The sequence below is a fragment of the Plectropomus leopardus genome, chromosome 17, assembly GCF_026936395.1.
Source record: "Plectropomus leopardus strain MGB_pleo_1.0 chromosome 17, ASM2693639v1, whole genome shotgun sequence".
NCBI lineage: Eukaryota > Metazoa > Chordata > Actinopteri > Perciformes > Serranidae > Plectropomus > Plectropomus leopardus.
Genome location: NC_142192.1, coordinates 4209458 through 4231752, shown reverse-complemented (window position 1 = coordinate 4231752; position 22295 = coordinate 4209458). Strand labels below are relative to the sequence as shown.

Genomic DNA, 22295 nt, shown 5'->3' with positions numbered 1-22295 from the left:
CGTCATCAGAGCCTCCCGCTGAGCGAAACATCTCCACCGTGTGAGTGCTGCTGGTGTTTATTGTTCTGATGGTACATCGATTCCCTGCCTGTCCTTGTTGATCCTGCTAGATTCGTCTCCTCTGCTTCCTTTCCTGCCTGACGCCAACTCTGCTTCCTCCTTGACTATGAGCCCTGCCTGCCCCTCTCTGGAGTCCCCACTTTTCCCACGAGCTCCCTGCTGTAAGTACTTCTACAACGTACCTGATACATTGATCTGCCAGTCCACTCCACGTTCACCATTTTCCCACTCGAACTCTGAAAGTGAACTCACCCCAGTCTCTCTACGAACTCTGCTCCACCCCAGAACTGATAACTGTCCCTACCTACCTGTAACCTGATTACACTGACCTGTGCTCCATTCAACCTGCCAAAAGATTAAATAAAGGTCACTGCCAACTACTCAACTCATCTGCTCTGCTGTGCTGCAATTGGATCCTACCACACCCAGTTACAATAGTGTTTAAAAAGTCAGTGTAATGTAAAAATGTTACAGTATAGTCTGATGTTAAAAACACTCCTAGTATAAAAAGTCACAGTATGTATGTCCTAAAATGGCCACTGTCATAGTAAAGTTAGAATGTCCTAAAAACATAGTAAACTATGTCATTTTATATGTTGTAAATTTTTTTTTTTTTTTTTAAATGGCGTAATGTCAAAATTAGTGGTAGTAGTCTAAAAACATCAGTATAGTATGAGGTCAAAAAATAGTTATAGTATGGGTTGTATGTAGTATGTTTATAGTAGGTTGTAAAAATGTCAGTGATGTAAAGTCATAATATGGGATGTTTGCAAAAGGCCATTCTATATCAAAGGAAAATTCATATTATAGTATGTTGTAAAAATGTCACAGTATATAGTGACAAAGTCATAACATGTCTTAATGTTAAATGTCAAAGTATCTTGTTAAAATAAATACATATGGAGTGAGTAAGTCCTATGACCTGTTATGAGTCTTATTCATGTTGGGCTCACTTTTATAGTACATTAAAAATGAAAAAACACTTGATTAAGTGTTCTTTTGTGGACAGTGACTAATTCCAGTGAATATTTTCCTTTGAGGAACATGCTCATTTCACTTAGACTCTGTACAAAGGAGCACAGGAGACTGGAGAGCTTCGTCATATGGAGCAACAATAATCACCTGAAGCTCAATATCAGCAAAATCAACAAGCTTGGATCAGAGAAACAGGATAGAGCAAAAAGTGGTCGTCTTGACAGCTGATAATGCTTCAAATATGGATGCTGATTAAAAAGGAGCTACAAATTCTAAAATATGGAAGCTTCACACACATGTTCAACCCTACAGCACAGAAGATCTATAATCAGTACACTTTTAAGATTAATGTCTCCAATTCAGTATGTGAGCAAATGTCTCCCCTTCCAAGTTATTGAATAATGGCTAGAAAACATTACAACATCACAGTAAAGTTGACTTTCTGGATATAAAACATCACTTCATTACTGATCTTATAGGACATTTGTGTGAAATTTTGTGCAGTCCTAGTTTCTACCTTTGATGGTGAGGTTGAAGCAGCCCAGTCTGTCTCCAGAAAGAGAATCAGCTCCACACTGGAGTACGACCGCACTTGGCTGGTACATCTCCATGACTTTTGCCATTATCTGACACACACAAACACACGCATTATGTAGCATCACTTTGACGAAGAGTGGAATTGTGGTGATTGCATTATTACCTAATTGAAAGCAGACTTACAGGTTTAAAGATAGCTTCATAGGACTCGTCATCAATGCCGTCTCTTAGCGGGTAATTTACTGCATAGTACTTGCCCTTTCCAGCTCCGATGTCCTGCACATATTGGAGATAACATTTAATTATTGTCAACACACACACAAGATGCACTGATTGTATCAGAAGGTAAGTTAAAACAAACAAACTAACCCTCAGGTCTCCAGTGCCAGGGAAGTATTCCCCATACTTGTGGAAAGAGACTGTCATGACCCTGTCTGTGGTGTAGAAGGCCTCCTCCACTCCATCACCGTGGTGGATGTCAATGTCTATGTATAACACTCTCTGGTGGTACCTAGAGAGGAGACAGAATTTGGTTAAGAGGCATTCATATCAGGGTAGAAAACAGACAGGTGCTACGAGATAATATGGACTCAGTTGATTTAGGCTTGAAAAAATTCCTCAAGGTAACTCCAATAACTTTATCACAAAAAATCCTCAAGGCAAATAATTTCCCTTATGGCTTCATTAAATCCATCTATACAGTGAAAACTAAACAGCACACTGTGTTTGCATTGACGGTTATTTCTGTTGCACAATGCGCTCGCTTCTGATGTGAGGCGAAGATTGCAAAATGATGAAGGAAGACAGAAAATCACGAGGACAGTTTTTACCATCCACCACCACATATTGGAGCTGTGCAGACTTTCTCCCTCCCTCACTCTCCTTCTGTTGCATACACACAACTTTTTCCCACACAGCTGGATGGCTCAGGTGTATTAACAGACACTAGAGTACATATGGCGGCTAAGGCTGTCAGCATTAACGAGTCAATCGCAGTGCTATAATGGTATGAACGGTACGTTCTGAAAGTTGATTTGAGTCTCATTCTCGGGTCGTCTGATACATTTTATTGGGTCTTAAAATGTCATAAAATCCAATACAGCAGGTATTTTCATTTTAATTGTTCACAGTGTGTATAATCACCCCTTCACCATAGTAAATTAACATACATAAGGACTTGTTTTTTTTTTCTTCAGTTGCAGATGCATGATTTTACTTGTGAACTATTTCAATGCAAACAGAGAATTGTTTTATTTTCCCTTTTAATATTATACTGCTCTTAAATTAAACAAAAGTAATGAATTTAAAAATTGCTGAGCACATATTTCTTATTCGATTACTTGATTAATTGCCACAATAATTCATAATATACTCTATTACTAAAATATTCCATAGCTGTAACCCTAGTTGATTTGAGTAAGAACCACAAGACAACTAACAGTCATCCTTTTTTTTAACCATGCATTAAAATGGGATTAAAAATATACTGGGTGAATGAGTGGTCCTGATGCATATAATATGCATTCATACACACAACAACCAAAAGTGGTCCAAAACTCATCTGGCCACCTTCACAGAAAAGAAAATGTTGTATTTCTATACATATCTGAAAACCACATGGAATTAAAACAGGCCAAAATTTCAACCAGAAACTGAAAATCTTTTTGAAAAGATAACTGTGATGGATGGAGAGCAAGGCACTTATTGTCATCTCTACAAAGGCATAAACACTACAAGAACATAGGAAAGGCTGCAATCACGAAAAGAACAATTGTTTGATTGTGACCATCAGACATAAAGCTCAGTGGCAGGTGTTGATGTAATCCAGCTAAACCAGGTCTAAAATGTACACGTCAAATTTCTTTGGGGACCCAGGAGAACTAAAACCTGCCAGCTGGGTGGACAGGATGATTGAATAAAAGGATAAAAAAAAAAAAAAGACAGGCAGCAGCTTACTTGAGCAGCTCGAGGATGGCTAGGACGATGTCGTTGACGTAGCAGAAACCCGACGCTTCAGACTTCTTGGCGTGGTGGAGTCCGCCGGCCCAGTTGATGGCGATGTCAGTCTGCTGCTTGTTTAACTTTAGTGCCCCAGCTAGAGCACAGAATGAGAAGAGTCAAAGTTACAATCTCAGTTTTAACTGACTTTAGTGTGTTGATCCAAATCTCTTGTATTAACATTTATAAATTTGCAGTGATTATTCAGATTATTAATATGGTTTTTTTTTGTGGTCCGTTATTGACTTTCTGAGCACCTCCTGGTCAGAGTGTGTGCATATTCTCCCCAGTGAAGACTACTACAGGTTGCTGAAACGATACATCTTTCACTGCAAGATACCACTGTGAAAAAGTAACTAACCCAAATTTAGAATACATTTCAAATCACGTTTTAGGCAAAGATTAACTAGACTTAAATATAGGGATGGGGATTGTTATTTTTTATTGCTCTTCTGTACAATATAATATCCCAGTCTTAATCAAGACCACTTTCAATACTTTTTGCTGTTATTTGGCGGACAGACAAGGTGACAATACGTTTTTAAAAGACCTGGTTATGTTTTTTTGCTCAATAACTGTACTATTCAAGTTTCTCGCCAAACACTAAATTATTTTTTTCTTGATGTTACATTTGAACACAACATGATGTTTTACTTACCTTTGCCTAATAGTCATTTTACTGAGCCGACCTTGAACACATCACAATCAAACCTTATGCAGCCTCTTTTATTTAGCTAACTAGCTCTTATCCTGCCAATTTCAAACCAGATTTCAACACTGGATTGCTACTTTTAACTGACAGGACTTGCTACAAAGTTTGGCTGTGCTTCCCACTGCTGCTGTGAGTGGATAATTATGAAGACTATGACAGTTGTGCTGCAGCAGCAGCTGACAGTTTTTTTTTTTTTAACCTGAAGACAGTCGAAGGTTCTGCATTCAGGTTAATTTGATGCACCGTTTTGATGTGCTTGTCCATGGAGGTTGTGTTCCTCCCCTTTCAAGAAATTATTTTGCAACATAAATTGCATTTCACTTCCTTCTTATCTTTTCCTTTGGTAAAATAAAAAGCCAAATTTTAGACCTCTTTGCACATAAAGCCATCCTCACAAGCAACTGACCACCATATTTCTTCTTCTCTCTGTTTACTACCTGTTGGCTGTCCATCCTATTGTATTCAAAGGAATAGGACCAATGAGACTTGACAGCAGTATGGATGAGCTCAAACGTTATTGATTTTCAGGTTTTGAAAAAAGCAGAACCAGGTCCCCCATAGAACCAGGTTTCGATCCAAACCCCAGCTTAAATGGGGATACACTTGTATGCAGTCAAAAATCCTCCTGTTGTTGTTGGTGTGGTTGGAATAACTTACCGACAGATCCACCTGTTGAAAGCTGGCAAAACTCAAACAGACCATCAAACACTGGACAGTCCTCTCCAACATTGACTGTATGAAAAATAACAAGACAAAAGAGATTAAAGTATGTGGACAATAAGAGTATTTCAGAGTCCACTGGAAAAGAAGCAGACACTCACATCTCTGCATCTGTTTGCTGTACTCAGACATGTTGTCTGGTCGGATGGACCTCAGGAACTTTATGTAGTCATCACTGTGATATTTGGTCATCTCTTCACCACTGGCTTTGTGTGGTCTCTGAAAACAGACAGAAAGATGAGGAGGAAGACGGGGACAGCTCACACCTTGCCTTTTGTCTGATTTTGATGTTATGCTAAAGTGCCGTCCACACAAAGCATAATAACTACAACTATAACCATAATGATGTGAGCATCCTCACTGATGAACAATAACATTTTGTCAACAGCGGCGCAGAGCACACGCTACACACTAAACGAAAATGGATGTGATGAGCAGCTGCGCGCTGCGAGGAGGCTGAGGAGAAACAAACAGAAAACTAGAAGGATATGGCTTCAGGAAATTCTTCTTAGACCACAGAAATTGTGAGAATCAAACACTATTATGAGAGATGTCATCTTTTGGGGAAAAGATTCATTTGTCGTTTGGTATGAGTCAACATCGGTTTGCTGACAGTGGCGATGGTAAAAGAGGACATCAGTAAAGACAAAAACAACTTCAGAGACCCATCAGTGTCAAAGAGCATTTGGCTGCATGTCTCAGGGAAAAATGACTATTTTGTTTAAACTGAAGCCCAATAATAGGTAATATAGCCATGACAGACAGATTACACTATGTCAAGGGTTATTCCTAAATCCTAAATGACAGAGATAAACTGCAATTAAGAAGTTGATATTGTAAACACTCCTGACACTTTATTTTGTATTAAAATGTCCCTGAAATGTACTGATGACACACAAATTTAACACATTAAATTCAGAGGGTTTTGATCGAAATTCAGATTTGGTAATGTAGCCTATAAATAATCTTATACAACAGTTCGTTTCGACCAAGCAATTTGATTGGATCTAATTTCACTAAAAACATAGAGATAAATGTTCAAGATACTAATCAGCTGCTGCAGAACATGAAGACCAAGCTAACACAGATTAGCAAGCAACACAAAATGTTTATGTGTTGCTAGACAACAGCTGTCGCCTCCAACGGTTGTGGAACTATTTGTGTCAGCGGAGCTGAAAAAATCATTAAATAAACAAACAAATCATAATCTGTTGTTGCTTGTTACTATAAAAAATAAAAGACGCTTGCAGAACTGTTGTATAAAAGCATATAACGCGAAAAGGAGTGATGCTGTGCTCGTATATCATCACGGCTGTCTTTCAGTCGTAGATAAGATAATCACAGCCGTGATGATATACAAGCACAACACACGACCTTGAGCGTGTAAATATCAAGGTGATGTTTTCAATCAACACTTGGGACTTTTTTATTTCATCTTCCTCTCCTGATATCAGTAAACAGCACCTACAGCATCTACTGGCCAGATCTGCTACAGTAAGGGAGACTCATCAGTTACTGATGACTACATTCACAGGAAGAAAAACTAAAAGAAAACCAAGCGGTAAAACAGCATGCGGCTTTATGCAGCTTTTTCAAAATAAACAGACATTTTGTGGTCAAAGTTAGGATCTATGTTAGGTGTGAAATTTAAATAAGAAAGATTCTAATTGGCTGTTAGTATTTCTATCGTTCATGAAATCATTCTGATCCAATAGATACTCTTCATCACTTTTGTTGTTGTTGTTGTAGTTGACTGAGTTGGAATGATTTTGAAAACTATCTACCTTTTATAGTTACAGTTCCCAGTGAGGTCGACCCTTATCAGCGTTAATGGCAAGTTGGGACGCAACAGAATGTAAGGACTTGCATGTCCTTTTTTACCTGTACTCAACTGAATACAAAACAAACAAGATATTTGATGGTCAAACTGATAAACTTTTGTTTTTAATTAAATATATCCTGATTCTGAATTTGATGCCTGCTAGTGTTCAAAAAAAGTTGGGACAGGAGCAACAATGAATTGGGAAAGAAGTGGAACGCTCAAAAACACCTGACACATTCCACAAGTTCAAAGGTCAGTTGGGGACAGATGACTGAGAATGACAGAGGCATTCTTGGATGTCTCAGACGTTCACATGCAAGGATAATGAGAGGTTCACCACTTTGTGAAAATCTGTGTGTGAAAAAATTAAAAAATAAACATTTCTCTACATAACTGCAACAAATGTCGTGATTTCACCATATACAATCCATAATATCATTAAAAGATTTAGAGAATCCTGAGAAATCTCCATACATAAGGGGCAAAGCTGAAATTCAGTATTAGGGCTGCACCTAACGATTATTTTTTTATCGATTAATCTATCGATTATTTATTTTATTGATCTAATTTTTTTTTTTTCACTGAATTTACAGAAAATAACGATTTAAAACTTGTCATACACTGCAGGGCTTAATTCCCCAACACAAAAATAGCCCAGTCTTAATTGGAAATCCGTGTTTTTTTTTTTGTTTTTTTTTAATTCTTTATTTTTCTGGACAGCATTTTATGGTACAGAACATACATTAATATAGATAGTTCAATTTCCTTCGCTGTTCAGGGTTTCTTTTATGAAATGAAATTTTAGAACTATTTACAATTTGGGAGAGATCATGCATACACATACAAACTCGATAAGTAAAGTAAAGTAAAAAAAAAAAAAATTAATAATAATTATAATAACAAGAAAACGGTAATATAAAACATAATAAGGTCATCTATCCAATACATTCCACAAAATCTGGTTGTTCGGGGTTTTACATATTTTACCCACTTGGTCCAGAGCCCAATGAACATACTCTTCTGCAGGCGAAGAGAGAAAGTAATCTTTTCCATAAGATAAATATCATTTACTATATCTATCCACTACTGTATTTTGGGAGGTTCAGGTAGCAACCAACGCCTTGTGAGCGCTTTTTTGCAGGCAGAGATTAGGAGACCTAACATATATTTATCAGAGCGCTTTGCCTGAAAATCGACATGTCCTAAGAAAATTGCAAGTGCAAGTTCATTTTGAGTATGTGTTTTAATGCTTTGTGAATTTTGTCCAGAAAGGTCTAATCACTGGACACTCGCACTGTCAGGCCTGTAACATTATAGGTGAAACACCAGACTCCATCGAGAAAAACATGATTTTACTCCACTGAACGGCAGAACTGCTGCCTCCATCAGCTGTTGTGGAAGGTTAAGAGGTTCAAATATTCAAATATAGTGTACACTTAAACTGATATTGATTTTTTTAGATGGCAAAAATATGTTTTGCTGCAGTCCCGTCCACAGCAGCACATCACTTTGCTTCTGTGCTGGTGTTGTAGGACTGTACTTAAATTATCAGAGGAGGGGATTGGCTGGGGTGTGACTTTTTTAAAATTTAAAATATATATAAAATACCACATTTTCAAGTTGTATGTCCCTAATCTGATGCTATCATTTTTTAATGCCTGCTCTGCAGCACCCCTGCCCCCTCATATGTAAAGAACAGTCCCTATCCATAACCACAGAGGGAGGCTGGCGTATTGACTAGAGCACATGCAGAACGCTGAGTCCAGCTAAAGTCTGACTGAGGTGTTTACATAATGGAATAGTCTGACTTCCAATTGCACTATCTGGGTGTGTTAGTCCCACTTTGCTTTAGCACGATTTCAGTCCGACTAACATGTTCTACATGTATTTTTAAAAGTCAAGTTTTAGTCAGACTAACACAATAATTAAACTTTTTCCAGCATTATTCAAATTGTATATTTACACAATGTCATTTTTGTCAAATAATAATCAGTAATGTTGATGTAAAGACTAAGTGGGTAGAGGCAACAGCTAAAACAGCTGCAATACAATTAGAATATTCCCGTATCCAAAATATCAACAATATCTAGTCCCATACCATGATACTGATATGACATCAGTTTATTGCCCAGCCCAAATTCAAACACCAACTAATGGTCTAGGATAACCAACCAAATATGAACATTTTCTGCATCACAGTCAGAAAATTTCAGCAGTTAAAACACATCTTCTGGGTCAGCAAACAAATAAGTGTCGATGCTCTCTGGGTGAAGCTCATACTTTTTTCAAATAAAAACAAACTTGTATTTACAAAATGCAAAGTGGTGTACACAAAGCTGTGAGCTCGTAGCTCTTAGAAAAATTCCACTAACGAGGTCATAACTACCACACTGGGGGGCGTAAATATGGAGTAAATATGACCCCATTTGAACTCAGAATATGTTCTGCACATGCATGTCAATAAGGCTACTTATTAGACCACTGGGCTGTAAACCGTGACATGACATACTGCCTGTTCTGAATGTTTGATGATGAATATGTGTACCATTACATCTAGGGCTGTACTAATATGAGATTTTCACAGTATCACAGTTTCACGGTATACAGTACTACGCAATATCACTGGTATTATTATAAGTTACAAATGCCCTGAATGGAATTAAAATAGAAGTCTTTTTTGTTGAACAAAGGTTTTTTTTTTTTACTATATTTGAAATGTAAATCATTTTTAAATGGAAGAATGTGTAAACAGTTTACCTTTTGAAGAAAAATGAACATGAGATTCTATGTCTCCTAGCATGTTTTTAAGTTTCGTGTATATGCAATTGTACATGGGAAGATAACGGTCAATTTTCATACCACAGTATACCTATTATACTCTAGCTTTAAATGCTGGAGCTTGATTTTCTCAAAAGGAAGCTTAATGACGCATGAAATGTATGGATCTGAGTGTTGGGGGCTTGTGTGGAGTTACATAACTCACATAGATCTCCATTTTCCTGTACAGTCCATAGTTGAGAAGGAGGTTGTGTGTCATGCGGATCCTGTGGGGCTTCATGGGATGACCCTGGCCATAATAGTAGTTCCCCACATCCCCTTGAAAAAAAGAGATCATTAATACAAAATAAACAAAATGCTAATAAACCTACTGCCATAATCTGGGTAAAGTTACGAAAACTGAAGACAAAAAAGAAAGAACTGACATCAATTACATAGGGTTAGAAACAATTTTGTCGAAATATTTATTGGAACATAAAGTATAACTTGCTTTGCCCTATGGGGGAGACAAAATTAGAGCAGAACTGGGAAACTAAAATGTGCGTATTCTTTGTTCCTGTATTCTGGTTACAGATAGATAGATATGCATGTATGTGTATATGTATATTCATATATACACATAAGTATTTACACACACACACACACACACATATAAATACAAACACATATATGTATATAATATATTAAAGTGATCAATTGTTTAGATATTTATTTAGATATTTTGAAATGCAACTCCACAAAAACAAGATTCATAAAATCCTATTTCCGATAGTTTGTCTTATCTCTTTCAAAACTTTTGAAAGACTAATTTAAGACAATTTAAGGCCTTATTTTTGGGTTGATGAATTCACTACCATTTAAGGCTTTTTCAGGATCTGCGGGAACCCTAACAATGCATTTTGGCTCCTCTGCGTGAAGACAAATTCATGCCAAACTCAATACAAATGTGTGTCCTATTTATCTGCAAACAGCATACCTTTATGTAATGTTAAATAATGTACAACAGCAAGACTCTTATGTCTTACTTCAGCCTGCATCTTGTCCACCAAGCAGTTTATGTTACTACTTTTTTTTCTTAAAACAATAAAAATAAAAAAATAACAGCTTGGCCTTTGATTCACGGAATATTCGACTGAACATTAGATTGTGAAGTTTAAATTAATCATATGATAGATGACAATGTTTCTCGGCATATGACAGATATAAATTACCAGACGTGTCAGAGGATATAGTTTTTTATTGTTTTGTTTTGTTTTTTTTACCTACAATGACAAAAACAAAAATAAAAACGTTAGACAGCCCGGAGATAACATCCACATTTGATGGACGCTTTCAAGCTATTTAATCAGAACATTTGTTATTTCTACACTTACATGCGATATGTGGCATTTTCTTTGGAATATTCAGCGTTATGCATTACAAAAAAGAGAAATGCAATGTAACTCAACGTCCTTGTTTGCACGCTAACTTTTCGCTAATTAATCTAAGTGACAACCGTTGCGCCGGTCCCCCACTCTCTGAAGTTGTTAGCAATTTGGACTAACACTAATGAATTAGCATCGGCTAAACATATTGCTCCTCTGTTCCCATAGATGACAACGGCACAGCATATTCACACACCGCAACCCAATAAGATGTTTGAATAAATTGCGAAAATTGGTCTGGCGTTTGGATAACTTAAAACAGAGACGAACAATTATGATATCCTGCGTGCAGCTTCATGCTAACAGCTAGCTAAGCATACCGTGTAGCTAAAACAGGCTAGTTAGCAGGCTAACGTTAGCACGCTACACCGGCTGGCTAGCATGCTCGTGCTGCACGCTTTAGAATACACATGTACAATTTCCTAAACAGCTGCTTGCCTCAAATGCCACTTCATGTTTTTAGAGAGATGGGGCTGTAGAAGTTGGACATTTACCGTCATAATAGTAGCAAACTTTTTTCTTTGTTCCTTGAGACAGCGCCATTTTACGCCGGTTACTCCACTGTTTCGTGCCCACCGGCTTCTCCTGCACCACCAGGGAACCAGCGCTGAGCTCCCGTCAGCCAATCACAGCTGCCGCACCGCCCGCCTTGGAGGCGCTGGTAACCAAACCAAACACCGCCGAGGCTGCAGCTACAGCCAGACAGTGTCTAGACTGTAACAGAGCACACAGAACAAGTGTTTTGTCCTGAAGAATAAATGGATCAAAAATGAGCAGAAATAAGTAAAAAATTACAACACAATTACCGGTAAATCAGCACAAAAAATATATGTATAAAACAAACAAAAACAGTAAAGTAAATATTAAGAAATATAATTTTAAAAAAAGGAAATTTCCTGAAATATAATAAATGGACCAAAATAGGCAGAAATAAGTTTTAAAAATAAACAAAAACGAATATAAAAACAAACAAACAAACAAAAACAGTTAAGTACATAAATATTAAATAATTTTAGAAAAAGGGAACTTATCTGAAATATAAGAAACAGACCAAAATTTAGCAGAAATCAGTTTAAAAAAATACAAGAAAATTGTCTGAAAATCAGCACAAAACAATTATAAAAACAGACAATCAAACAAAAACAGGGAAGTAAACAACTGAAAAAAATAATTTTAAAAGAGGAAATTACCTGAAATATAATAAATTGACTATGTGAGCAGAAATGTGTAAAACATTTTAAAAAGCCTGAAAATCAGAACCCTGCCTCAGTTTATTACTGTTTGCCATGTCTTTCATAAATCATTTGTCTCATAAACATTAACATTTATGCCTGCCTTAAAAGGTTAATTTAGTGCGCATATATGGGTTTTGTCGCCATTTATTGATGGTAGTGGAGAGGGTTAAAACATCGATACAGCATAGTTTCAAGATATTTTGCTTGGCAATATATCTTGCAAAAAGTTGCAATAAGTTTTTATCGTGACTTAAGTATCGAGATAATGTTGTATCGTATGGCCTCTGATGATTCCCACCCTTAACTGATGGTTTACTGCTCTAGGATTTTTTAAAAGTAGGTTATATGTGTATCTAAGCTTGAAACTTGACTCCAGAAATCTCCAATATGACTAACTACATATTTATATGCCTATTAACCCCATTGTTCTATCTAAACCAACAGCAAGAACTGGGTGTGTACCTTGACAAAAATTAAAATACCACATCTTATTTCTGGGTATTTTGTTGTTGTTTTTGACAAGATATTCCTCCGTTTGATTTGACAGGAGAATCTCTACCTGATCAAGTAAAAAAAAAAAAAAACAACCTTTGGATAAGGTAAAAGCCCATTTCCATTGTGTAAAAAAATGCATTTTGAAATAGAATAAAATGACAATTGCAAGCAAATGTATTTCACATAGGTCATGTGCTTTGGCCATTCAAATAATGCAAACAATGTCAAACAGGAAAAATACTTTTTTTTTTTTGCTCATTTTTGGTTACTTTCAAACACAGCTTTAACGCTTTGAAACCTGAGCAAATTGGCTTGAATTCTTTCAAAAACATGGAGAGACGAAATTTAAATGCTTGTGAAAGGTGTCTGAACACAAGAGGACTGATGTCGATCCAGGTTTCAGAGGGTTAAATGTGGTTTACAGATTGCATGTCATGTACACTCATTGTCCTGTTTTTTACTGTAGTGTGCAATGACGCTCATTATGCACATTGATGCAGGTTCACTGGCACACATTGGGAAAGCAGACAATAGATGGTGAGCAGCTTTGTGTTGTTCCACATCACGTCCACCAGGTGTCAGTGTGAGCTCGCATGTGTTCAACTCTACTTCCCAAATCTCTGCAGACCCCGTCTGTCACTGCTGAATCAGAAATGCAGCCCCCCTGAGCTGATCTCTCACACTATCTCATGTATAGTATGCAGTGCAAACACACACAACAGCCCTACAATGAATAAACAAAACACTGGAAAGATTAACTCCTTGTGGAGCAGCCGTGAATAATTTACATCTCGCCGTGCCTGCTGCAAGTGTGCGGTGTAAAGATTTACACAGTATCAGTGTGCACTGATGATTTTGCTTTGTATTTAAAGACACTTTTTATAAAATAATTCCAGTGTTTGAGCTTGAATAAAATGGTCTGCTTCCAGAGCCAGAGAGCTGTATTGATGTGGAACCACAGCTTTCTTTAAATAATTCATAATTGTTTGAAGGCTGGGTCTAATATAGCTCAGATCTCAACTCATCATATCAGCATGTGAACTAGGTCAGTTCTGCCACAGCAGGACTGCCATGTTCAAGGAGGAATACTGTAGATGTGAGGAGGAGGAGGAGCGAGAGGAGAGGCAGAGGTAATGGTGCTGATCTCAGGGCCAGAAGACTAATAGGGGGCCAGGGGTCACTGCAGCTAACACGGCTCTGTTGGTGCATTCAATTACCTCCAAACCAATCAGCTGCAAACACGTGGGTGTTTCTGGGTTGATAGAGAATCACCATGTGACGTGTTGATGGATCGCCACATGCTATAAATTGACACATATCAGTTAACCTTTTGAAACGTGAGCAAATTGGCCTGATTCCTTTACAAAACATTGGAGGACGACGAGAAACTGAACAAGAAATGGCCCAAAAATAAGCAAGAAATGAATAAAATGTTACAAGCAAATTACTGGGAAAAAAAGGGGGAAACATAACTCTAACCCTAAAAAATATATAAAAAACAACAAGAAACTGCTCAAAATACATATTTTCTCTTTTCTCTGTATCATAATTTTTTTTAATGATATTTCATAGTTTTCTGAATGCTTTTCTCTCTACATTTTCAGCTAATTTTCAGATCAGTTTCATGTTACCTTTCACTTTTTTTCTTTTTTTTTTACAGTTAGTGGGACATTTCTTGCCAAGTTGCTCATTATGTTTTTCCCATGTTCTTTTAAAAAAATACTTTTATTTTGGAACATTTTTTACATTATAGGTACAATGAGCAGAAAAAAACAAAAACTGATGAAGAGCAAAGCAAACAGAAAAAAAATCAAACAAAGATAAGTATGAGGTCATGTGATGTTTAAAGGGTCAAAGCTAATTTTCCTAATTTGAGGTAGGTTAATACACGTGATACATACAGTGCTTATAAGAGATCTGACTCACTGGTTAAATAAACGCACCATTTTTCCCACCGTGTGAAAGGCATCTCAGTGCAGCACAAGAGAAGTGAAGACGATTCAGGTGTTAAAGGGGTAAAATACTGACTTTTACTTTCATTCTTAATAGTGGATCATTGTCTTTGCTGTTGAATTATTGATGGTTTTTTATACTAACGACAGAGGGTGCATGCTGTACAGCATGTAGAGCCCTTTTGAGGGTGATTTACAATATTGGGGATCTATAAATAAAACCTGACATGAGTGAGTGATGATCCAGTAATGGCTAATAATAACATAAATGGCTGAAATACAAATTTATTGATGTCAAAATCTGGCTCATTCAGATTTTATGGGTAACATGTATAAATCTTATTACTCCCACTGTAATAATCTGCGTGTGCTGTAACCACCCAGGTTCAATTATTTGCTGATATCACATCTTTCAGAAAATGAAAATGACTGCCATGTTGATGTAAAACTGTGCTTTAAGGTCCAGTGTGCAGGATTCAGTGGCGTCATTTGGTGAAGTTGCAGAGCTGAAACTTCCTGTATGCCTAGCATGTAGGAGAAATATGGTGGGGAATGACACAAATGGTCCTGTTTAGAACCAGTGCTTTGTTTGTCCATTCTGGGCTACCATACAAAGAACATGGCCAGCTCCAAAGAAGAGGCCCTGCTCCCTATGTAGATGTAAACAGCATATTCTAATGTCTCATTTCCACCAGATCCGTGTTCAGACCGACTCCGATCTGTCACGGGAGATGGAGCAAATAGATTACACTCTAGTCTATGTGTTCACTTCCACTGGCTCCGCTGCGCTGCGAATTGACTCCTTTCCAGTTCCGGTAGTCTGGACCCTTGCGCATCAGATACACAAGGCTTATATTTTTGTGTAGAAGCGCTTCACATAAATTCACCCGAATTAAGCACAGAGAACACAGGAAGTCAGACAGCGACACAATATCAAAACATCCAGTTAATTTTCAGAATATAACACTCCGTGTTTACGTCCAATCATATTTCACTTAACTGCATCAACAAAACGTTACAATGAGTGGATCCAGGCCTGGAGTCAACAGGTCACAGGTTTTCAGAGGTCACGACCGACAACATGGACGAGGGGAAGCTACTTATAGAGGTGAAAAACCATAAAATGATTTATTTTGACACTACACATCCTTTTTACAACCATAGAAAAGAAATGGCGTGGGACACCATATTGGGAGTTCTGGGAGTAAATATGAGTTATTAGTAATTAGCTTCTGTGCTGATATAATGTGTAAGCGGTGGAAATCCATGGTTAAGGCAACAAAAACACAACAGCTTTTATTTTCAACCGATTGTAAATTAACAATTGTGAATTTTTCATACCATTTCTGCCAATTGAGTGCCCCAAGGATGATGTTTTTTGTAGGCTGACGCAGAAGTAAGTGTCACCCTGGTCACTCATCAAAAAGCCTGTGGAATTTTTCCATTGGAGAAAATAAGCTCTGTGGCAAACAATTGTTTATGATAGTTACACATTTTGTTCAGCAAGATAATCTTCACAAATGAACGTGACGTCAGCAGAATCAATCAGCAGAAATAAACAGTAAGCTTTGAATAAACTGCATTACAGTCCAAAGGCATAACGTTGTCTAAAACGAGGCTCTAAAGGTGTGTTCAATGTGGTTCTGCGTGATGGCGTTCTACAGTCTCATCTCTCTACTTGTGAGCAACCAGCTTTTTTAAGACACATAAATGCTCTGAAGTTCTCATGTGGGGTGTTTACTGACATATTTTATGTCACAGGAACAAAATGATACAGTCTCTTAAGCTTGTGTGAATCACAGACCTTATTATTTCAACCATCTAACCAAAACCCAGCTAGCAGGGAACGTTCCCACAACATTGGCTGACGTAACCTACAAGTTGCAAGAATCTTTTAAAGAAAACATCTTAATCTAATGTTCAAAGAACATTTTAAGGATGTTTATAATAGCAAATAATGTCCCTGTAAGGTTAAATGCTGTCTAAGACGTAACGTTTTAACTGCAACATTCTGAGGATGTTTTGGTGATGCTGAGAGGTGACAGATCATAGAACTCTTTCATAAAAGGTTCCCAAAATATTACAGGACAACAAGGAAGAACAGTAACATTCAAAACGTGTTATTTAAGGCCTAACATTACAGACCATTTTTTAAAAACAATATGTCATCTAATTTGATAGGTATACAATAAAAAAATAGTAATAAAAACACGAAAAAAACATTTTTTTGATGTTTATAGAGAATGTTACCCTCACTTTAAGGAAAACGTTCTTGGAACTAAAAGAAAACTTCCCGCTGAAAACTTCGTTGTACCTCATTCAATTTAGAACTAAAAATTGCTAGATGGGAACCCATTAAAACAACCCAGACACCCAGATAATGGAACCAGAAGTGCTGAAAAGCTAGGAAATTTCTGGGTTTTTGGACTCATTCCTGGATACTTACTTATATATTGATGCCCCTAAATCCCACACACTGGACCTTTAATATCAGCCACTGTATCCATAGGCAACAATAACATAATAATGGTAGAATCGTGTAACGACACCACAAGTCGAAGCTGACCTTTATGTCAGTTAGCATACGTAGCAAAATCTAGCTAATTTCTGCTAATGTTAGCCACCATGAGCTACTGGTCAAACTAAATTAAGACAGGCTGTAACAGCCCCTGAGTGTGTTTAATTAAGAAGTTATGTCTTTTATTGTTCATGAATTCAATGTTTATTCTGTAAAAAAAAAAAGGATGAAGGTATCTTTACATCTTTTTAAAAGTGGCAGTCTTGCTTTAAATTAGGTTTTGAGGTCAAATACGGAAGGACATGTTGCAGCTGCTCCGATGAAAATTTGTTTTTTCTTTCCTCCTTCATTTGTTTTAAGCAGACACCAAAGTAATGTAAATGTCTGAAACAATGAAGCATCGGCTCGAGGTGAATTTATTTCAATTTTGCATCCCTTATCCTTATTTTGCTGCAGTTAGACTTCTGCCAATGGGTGTTTGTTGATGCTAAGGTTCTATTTAACTTTTCATATGAAAAACAGACTCCAGACTCCTCAAAGTGCACTACTTCATAACACGTGTACAATGTGGGAAAGAAACTACGTACATTTACTCAAGTATTTAAGTACTTAATTACAATGTGTTTAACTTGTACTTTGAGTTTTTCCATTTTTATGCTACATTATACTCCTAATCCTACTGCACCTCATTTATTTTATAACTTAAGTTACTTTCCGAATTCAGATCAACACATAATCATAAACTCTGATACGTTATTGTAATTAGCCCTCTGAAACCTGGGCATCACTTTTCTTGTGCTGCTTTAATGATGCCTTTCACAAGATTTAAAACTTTCAACTCTGAGCAAATTGGGTTAAATTCTCTTAAAAACATAGTGAAAAAGGCAATGAGCAATTTGTCAATATTTAGAAAATTCTTTTTTTTAAAAGCTAGGGAAAATTGTCAAGAGAAATCTATGTATAATAATATGTTTACATTATTTCACAGAATTATTGTAATTTTTGAAGTTTGAAGTTTTTTTCTGATAATGTTCTTGTTTTTTTAAATTTTGTTTTGCATTTCCATTTTGTTTTTGCTATCTTTTAGGTAATTTTCTTGTACTTTTTTTTCTTGCTAAATTTTGGGTCAATTTTTATTACGTTGCATGTTTTTTAGGGAAATCAAAGGGTTTCAAAGGGTTCAACTACACAGCAGTATATATTAAAATAAGTCCCCTCTTTACCAGCTGCAACATTAAAGTGATGAGCACAGGAATGCATCAATAATTATAATCCAATAATATATTTTATTCTGTAACGGGCCATTTTGCACTATGTGTAATTTTACTTTTGGTACTTTTAGTACATGTTGATTACTGTACTTTTACTAAAGTAAGATTTTGGATACAGGACTTTACTTGTAACAAAGTATTTCTACATTCTGATACAGCTATTACTTGAGTAAAAGATCTGAATACTTCCTCCACTGCAGATGAAATGCATGATGTAAATAACCATTAAGACACACAAACAGGCAGGTAACCAACATTTATTTACCATTATCAACTTTACAATAAAACCAGTAACATCTGTCAACATTAGCAAAATAAAGAACAGAAATCAATCCAATGTATTTACAGAGACAAAGCAGATTCAGGCTCACATACGACAGATAAACAACTCTGCTTCATATCAAACCGCAACAGTGAACATAGCAAGCTTAAGTGTTCTTTTTTCATAGTAAGGTAAAAATCAAAGTTGTCTATTTTTTTTTCTTTAAACAAACAAGTAATAGCTTCTCTGAATCTTTAAGATGGTTCTCTATAATACACCACAAAATACTTCAAATTTGGGTTAAAATATAGGAATGTAAAAAGTTGGCGAGTCTCTTAATTTTCTGATTTCTTTTTCTTTTTCTTTTTTTTTTTTCTCTACTCAACAGTCATTTCAAGTGGTGGTGGTGTCCGAGTATCTCATCTAGCGTCGTTCCTTCAGCAAGGAGGCATCTTGATCTGCAGATTTTTAGGGAAAAGATGCTTTGCCTCCGTCCTTCTCCATCCATCCTTCATTCGTCTCTTTTTCATGTTGTCATTAGCTCGCGTTCCAGCCATTAAAATCCAGTTTCCACGTAGCGACCAACCCACAGCCTCAAACTCAGTCTGGGTCCAGATGTCGAGCAGTAACCAGGGAAGTGATCTAGTGAATCTAGTCTGTCGTCTTGTTATCATGACGAAAAGTGGCACGTCGAAGGAGTCTCTCACATACATGTGTATATATTTACATATACATATATCCATATACATATGTATACATATACACATATATATATAAATATATATATATATATACTCTTAAATTTTCTCTCTCTCTCTTGAAAAACAGTTCACCCAGTTCATTGTGAGCGTAAGGTACAATCACTCTTTCTTTTCAGAGGGAGCGGGAGTCGAGCTGCTCTCCTCTGTTGGTTTCGTGGCCTCGGGGGCCGGGGGAGCTGCCTCCTTGGCCTCCTCCTTGGGGGCCTCCTCTTTAGCCACCCCCTCCTCTGCTTTTGGAGCCTCGGCCGCAGCGGCAGCCTCCTCCTTCACCTCCTCCTTCTTCTCCTCTGTGGGAGCAGCAGCTCCATTCTCAGCGGGCTTCTCCTCAGCGGGGGCAGCTGCCGCCGCTTCCTCCTTGACAGCCTCGCTCTTCTTGCTCTTCTTCAGATTCAGCTTGAAGTTGAAGGACTTCTTCAGGGAGAACTTCTTCTTCTTCTTCTTGGGGGTCTCCTTAGTCGCAGCCTCGCCTTCAGGTTTGGCTGCCTCTCCATCCGCAGCAGGCGCCGGCTCGATGGCGTCTCCCCCTGCGCCAGCTTCGGGTTCCTTGGCTGCCTCGGCTGAGCCGTTGGTGGCGGCAGCATCCCCGTCAGGCTTTGTGGAGACATCACCATTGGTTTTCACGTGTCCATTCTCCTGAAAAAAAAGGTTGATACAATTTGAGTCATCTGTTTCTAAAGCTGACATAGAAAATCATGATAATTTCAAATAACTCAATGTACATGCATGAACAACAAAGGGGAGCTATTTTAGCTGCTGATTGATTGATTTCTTTTCAGAGCATCGTCGTGCTCATCAATTAACCACCGTGTGGCCTGGCTCAGAGGCGACGCCTTGCAGTACTCTAATCAGGCGATAGGCGGCGGTAGCTCCTCACAGAGCGGCTGAGGTACCAGACAGACATCGGCTCAACAAAGACATGACTGGAGCTCATCGATGGAAGACTGGAAACACTTCCAATTGACATTTTTAATTATTCTTTAACAGTAAAAGAAATCCTGAAATGAAAATGACTTAATTAATACAAACAATACACATAAAAATTCTATTTTTTTGGTCACTTGACACTTGCAATTAATGTTTTACATCAATTTACATTCACAATAATAATATAATATTCTAAACTATCACTGTATGACTAAGTGTGACTCATCTCACTTATATGGATTTTTTTGGAAAGTCCCAGTTAATAAACTAGGTGTCCAGACGATAGTCAGCTCGTGCTTTTAACAGGGAGGAGTAGTGCCTACGTGCGCTCGCGCTGCCCCCCCTCCCCCTTTAATGCCTGGTAATATCAAACACACTGTGCGGATTTTGTGTCACAAATAAACATCACTACACATGCTTCAACTTAACTTGTCAGCCGAGACGCACAACAACAACATACTAGCTATTTTTTTCTTGTGTTTTTTTAGGGTTGCTGTGTGAGCAACCCCTCAGACTGCGATGCTCACAGCCCCACCTGACTTGCCCAAAATGTCCTCACAGTCAAGTGTTATCAATGTAGCGTCGAGTAAATGTGCTCAACTAATGTTTTTGTGTAAGAAATTCAACTTTTATCTATTTCTACTTCTCCATTCCGTTGAAAAGGAGCGTAAAAACGGTGAGAGTGGGCTAATTACCTGTCCGTTGGTTTTGACAGCTGCACCGTCAGCGGCGGCAGCGTTTGCCTCCGCGGCCACATCTCCTTTGGATGACTGGGATCCCATTGTCTTCGGTGAGTTTTCTATGTCTTCTAAAGCAAATTAAAAAGAAAAACTAAAAAAGAGTGGCTTTAAGTTAATCCAACCCCAGGACGAGTTAAGTATCCGGCGGTGAAACGACGAAAAGTGTGTTTTTTCTTCAGACGGCAGCTGTACTTCCCACTCGGTGGCTCCGGTGCTCGGACTTGTCACCCCGGTAGAGAGAGACCCTATAAACTCAACACTGGTTGAACGCAACGCTTCAACATACAGCAGGTTCGAGGCCCCACCCGTGGGCGGGACCTTCCGAGATCTAGCCAATCAGCTCACAGTCTGAGGGCAATTCTAGTCAACTCTGGCCAATCACCCCTGACTCCCTAATTGTCCCCGCCCCTCCGGAGGACCCCCAGCATAGAAATCAATTTAACTCAGCCGAGTTCCCTTTTACAGGCTTCAATGTGAAAAACAACACCTCCACAGCTTCAAGATAAAAGATGAACATTATTACCATGAAATCTCTTTTTCTCCTTTTATCAGTGTATCTGTTATTGTGTGTGTGTGTGTGTGTGTGTGTCAGGGTTCCTGCAGCTTCAGACAAAGTTTATAAACTTAAATGACAACAGTTTTCTTACAGATGCCGTTCACAAGCCCTTTGACCCTTTAAAAAACTAAGCAAATTGGTTTGATTTCTTCTGAAAACATGGGGAAAATAAAGAAAATTACTAACTTGGCAAAACAAAAGTCCCACAAATTGCAAGAATTTTTTATTTATTTATTCTTTTAAAAAGAGGAGAGGATTATTATTATTATTATTATTTTTTTAAAAAACACACTTTTTTAATGTCGGCATTTTTTCAAGGTAATTTTCTTTTCTTTCTTTTTTTTAAAGGTATTTTTCTCAACTTTTCTACTGGGTATTTGCTAAATATTGGGCCATGTCTTGTCAAGTTGCTGGTTGCCTTTCTCCTATGTATTCAATAAAAAACAAGGTTTCCAGAGGCTAAAACTTTTTAGTATTTTTTTAATGCCTTTCAGAATTAAGTTTAGGAAACATTTTGAAAAAAAAATATTAAGGGATTTTTTTTGTCCAAATGTT

General features: G+C 37.5%; 2 protein-coding genes across 3 annotated transcripts in view; both read right to left on the bottom strand.

The window, feature by feature from the left end:
* Positions 1–11678, bottom strand: part of LOC121958196 (putative histone deacetylase 1-B) — a 47708-nt gene extending 36030 nt beyond the window's left edge. Inside the window, exons 1-8 of one of the 2 annotated variants that reach the window (XM_088089981.1) lie at positions 11521–11678; positions 9808–9920; positions 5104–5221; positions 4940–5014; positions 3529–3667; positions 1942–2083; positions 1756–1848; positions 1553–1661 (exon numbers count right to left, since the gene is read on the bottom strand). In XM_088089981.1, coding sequence (XP_087946107.1) covers positions 1553–1661; positions 1756–1848; positions 1942–2083; positions 3529–3667; positions 4940–5014; positions 5104–5221; positions 9808–9920; positions 11521–11569 — 838 coding nt within the window. In that variant the 5' untranslated portion in view covers positions 11570–11678. The remainder of the gene's footprint in view (positions 1–1552; positions 1662–1755; positions 1849–1941; positions 2084–3528; positions 3668–4939; positions 5015–5103; positions 5222–9807; positions 9921–11520) is intronic. The other variant, XM_088089982.1, reaches the window with a different exon arrangement.
* A 7060-nt stretch (positions 11679–18738) lies between these two features.
* Positions 18739–21441, bottom strand: marcksl1b (MARCKS-like 1b). The gene is made up of 2 exons (XM_042506685.2): positions 21140–21441; positions 18739–20153 (listed from the first exon to the last, which is right to left on the bottom strand). Exons 1-2 carry the CDS (start codon positions 21224–21226, stop codon positions 19620–19622), a joined length of 621 nt encoding a protein of 206 aa, XP_042362619.2. The 5' UTR covers positions 21227–21441; the 3' UTR covers positions 18739–19619.
* Between the last annotated feature and the right edge of the window lie 854 nt (positions 21442–22295).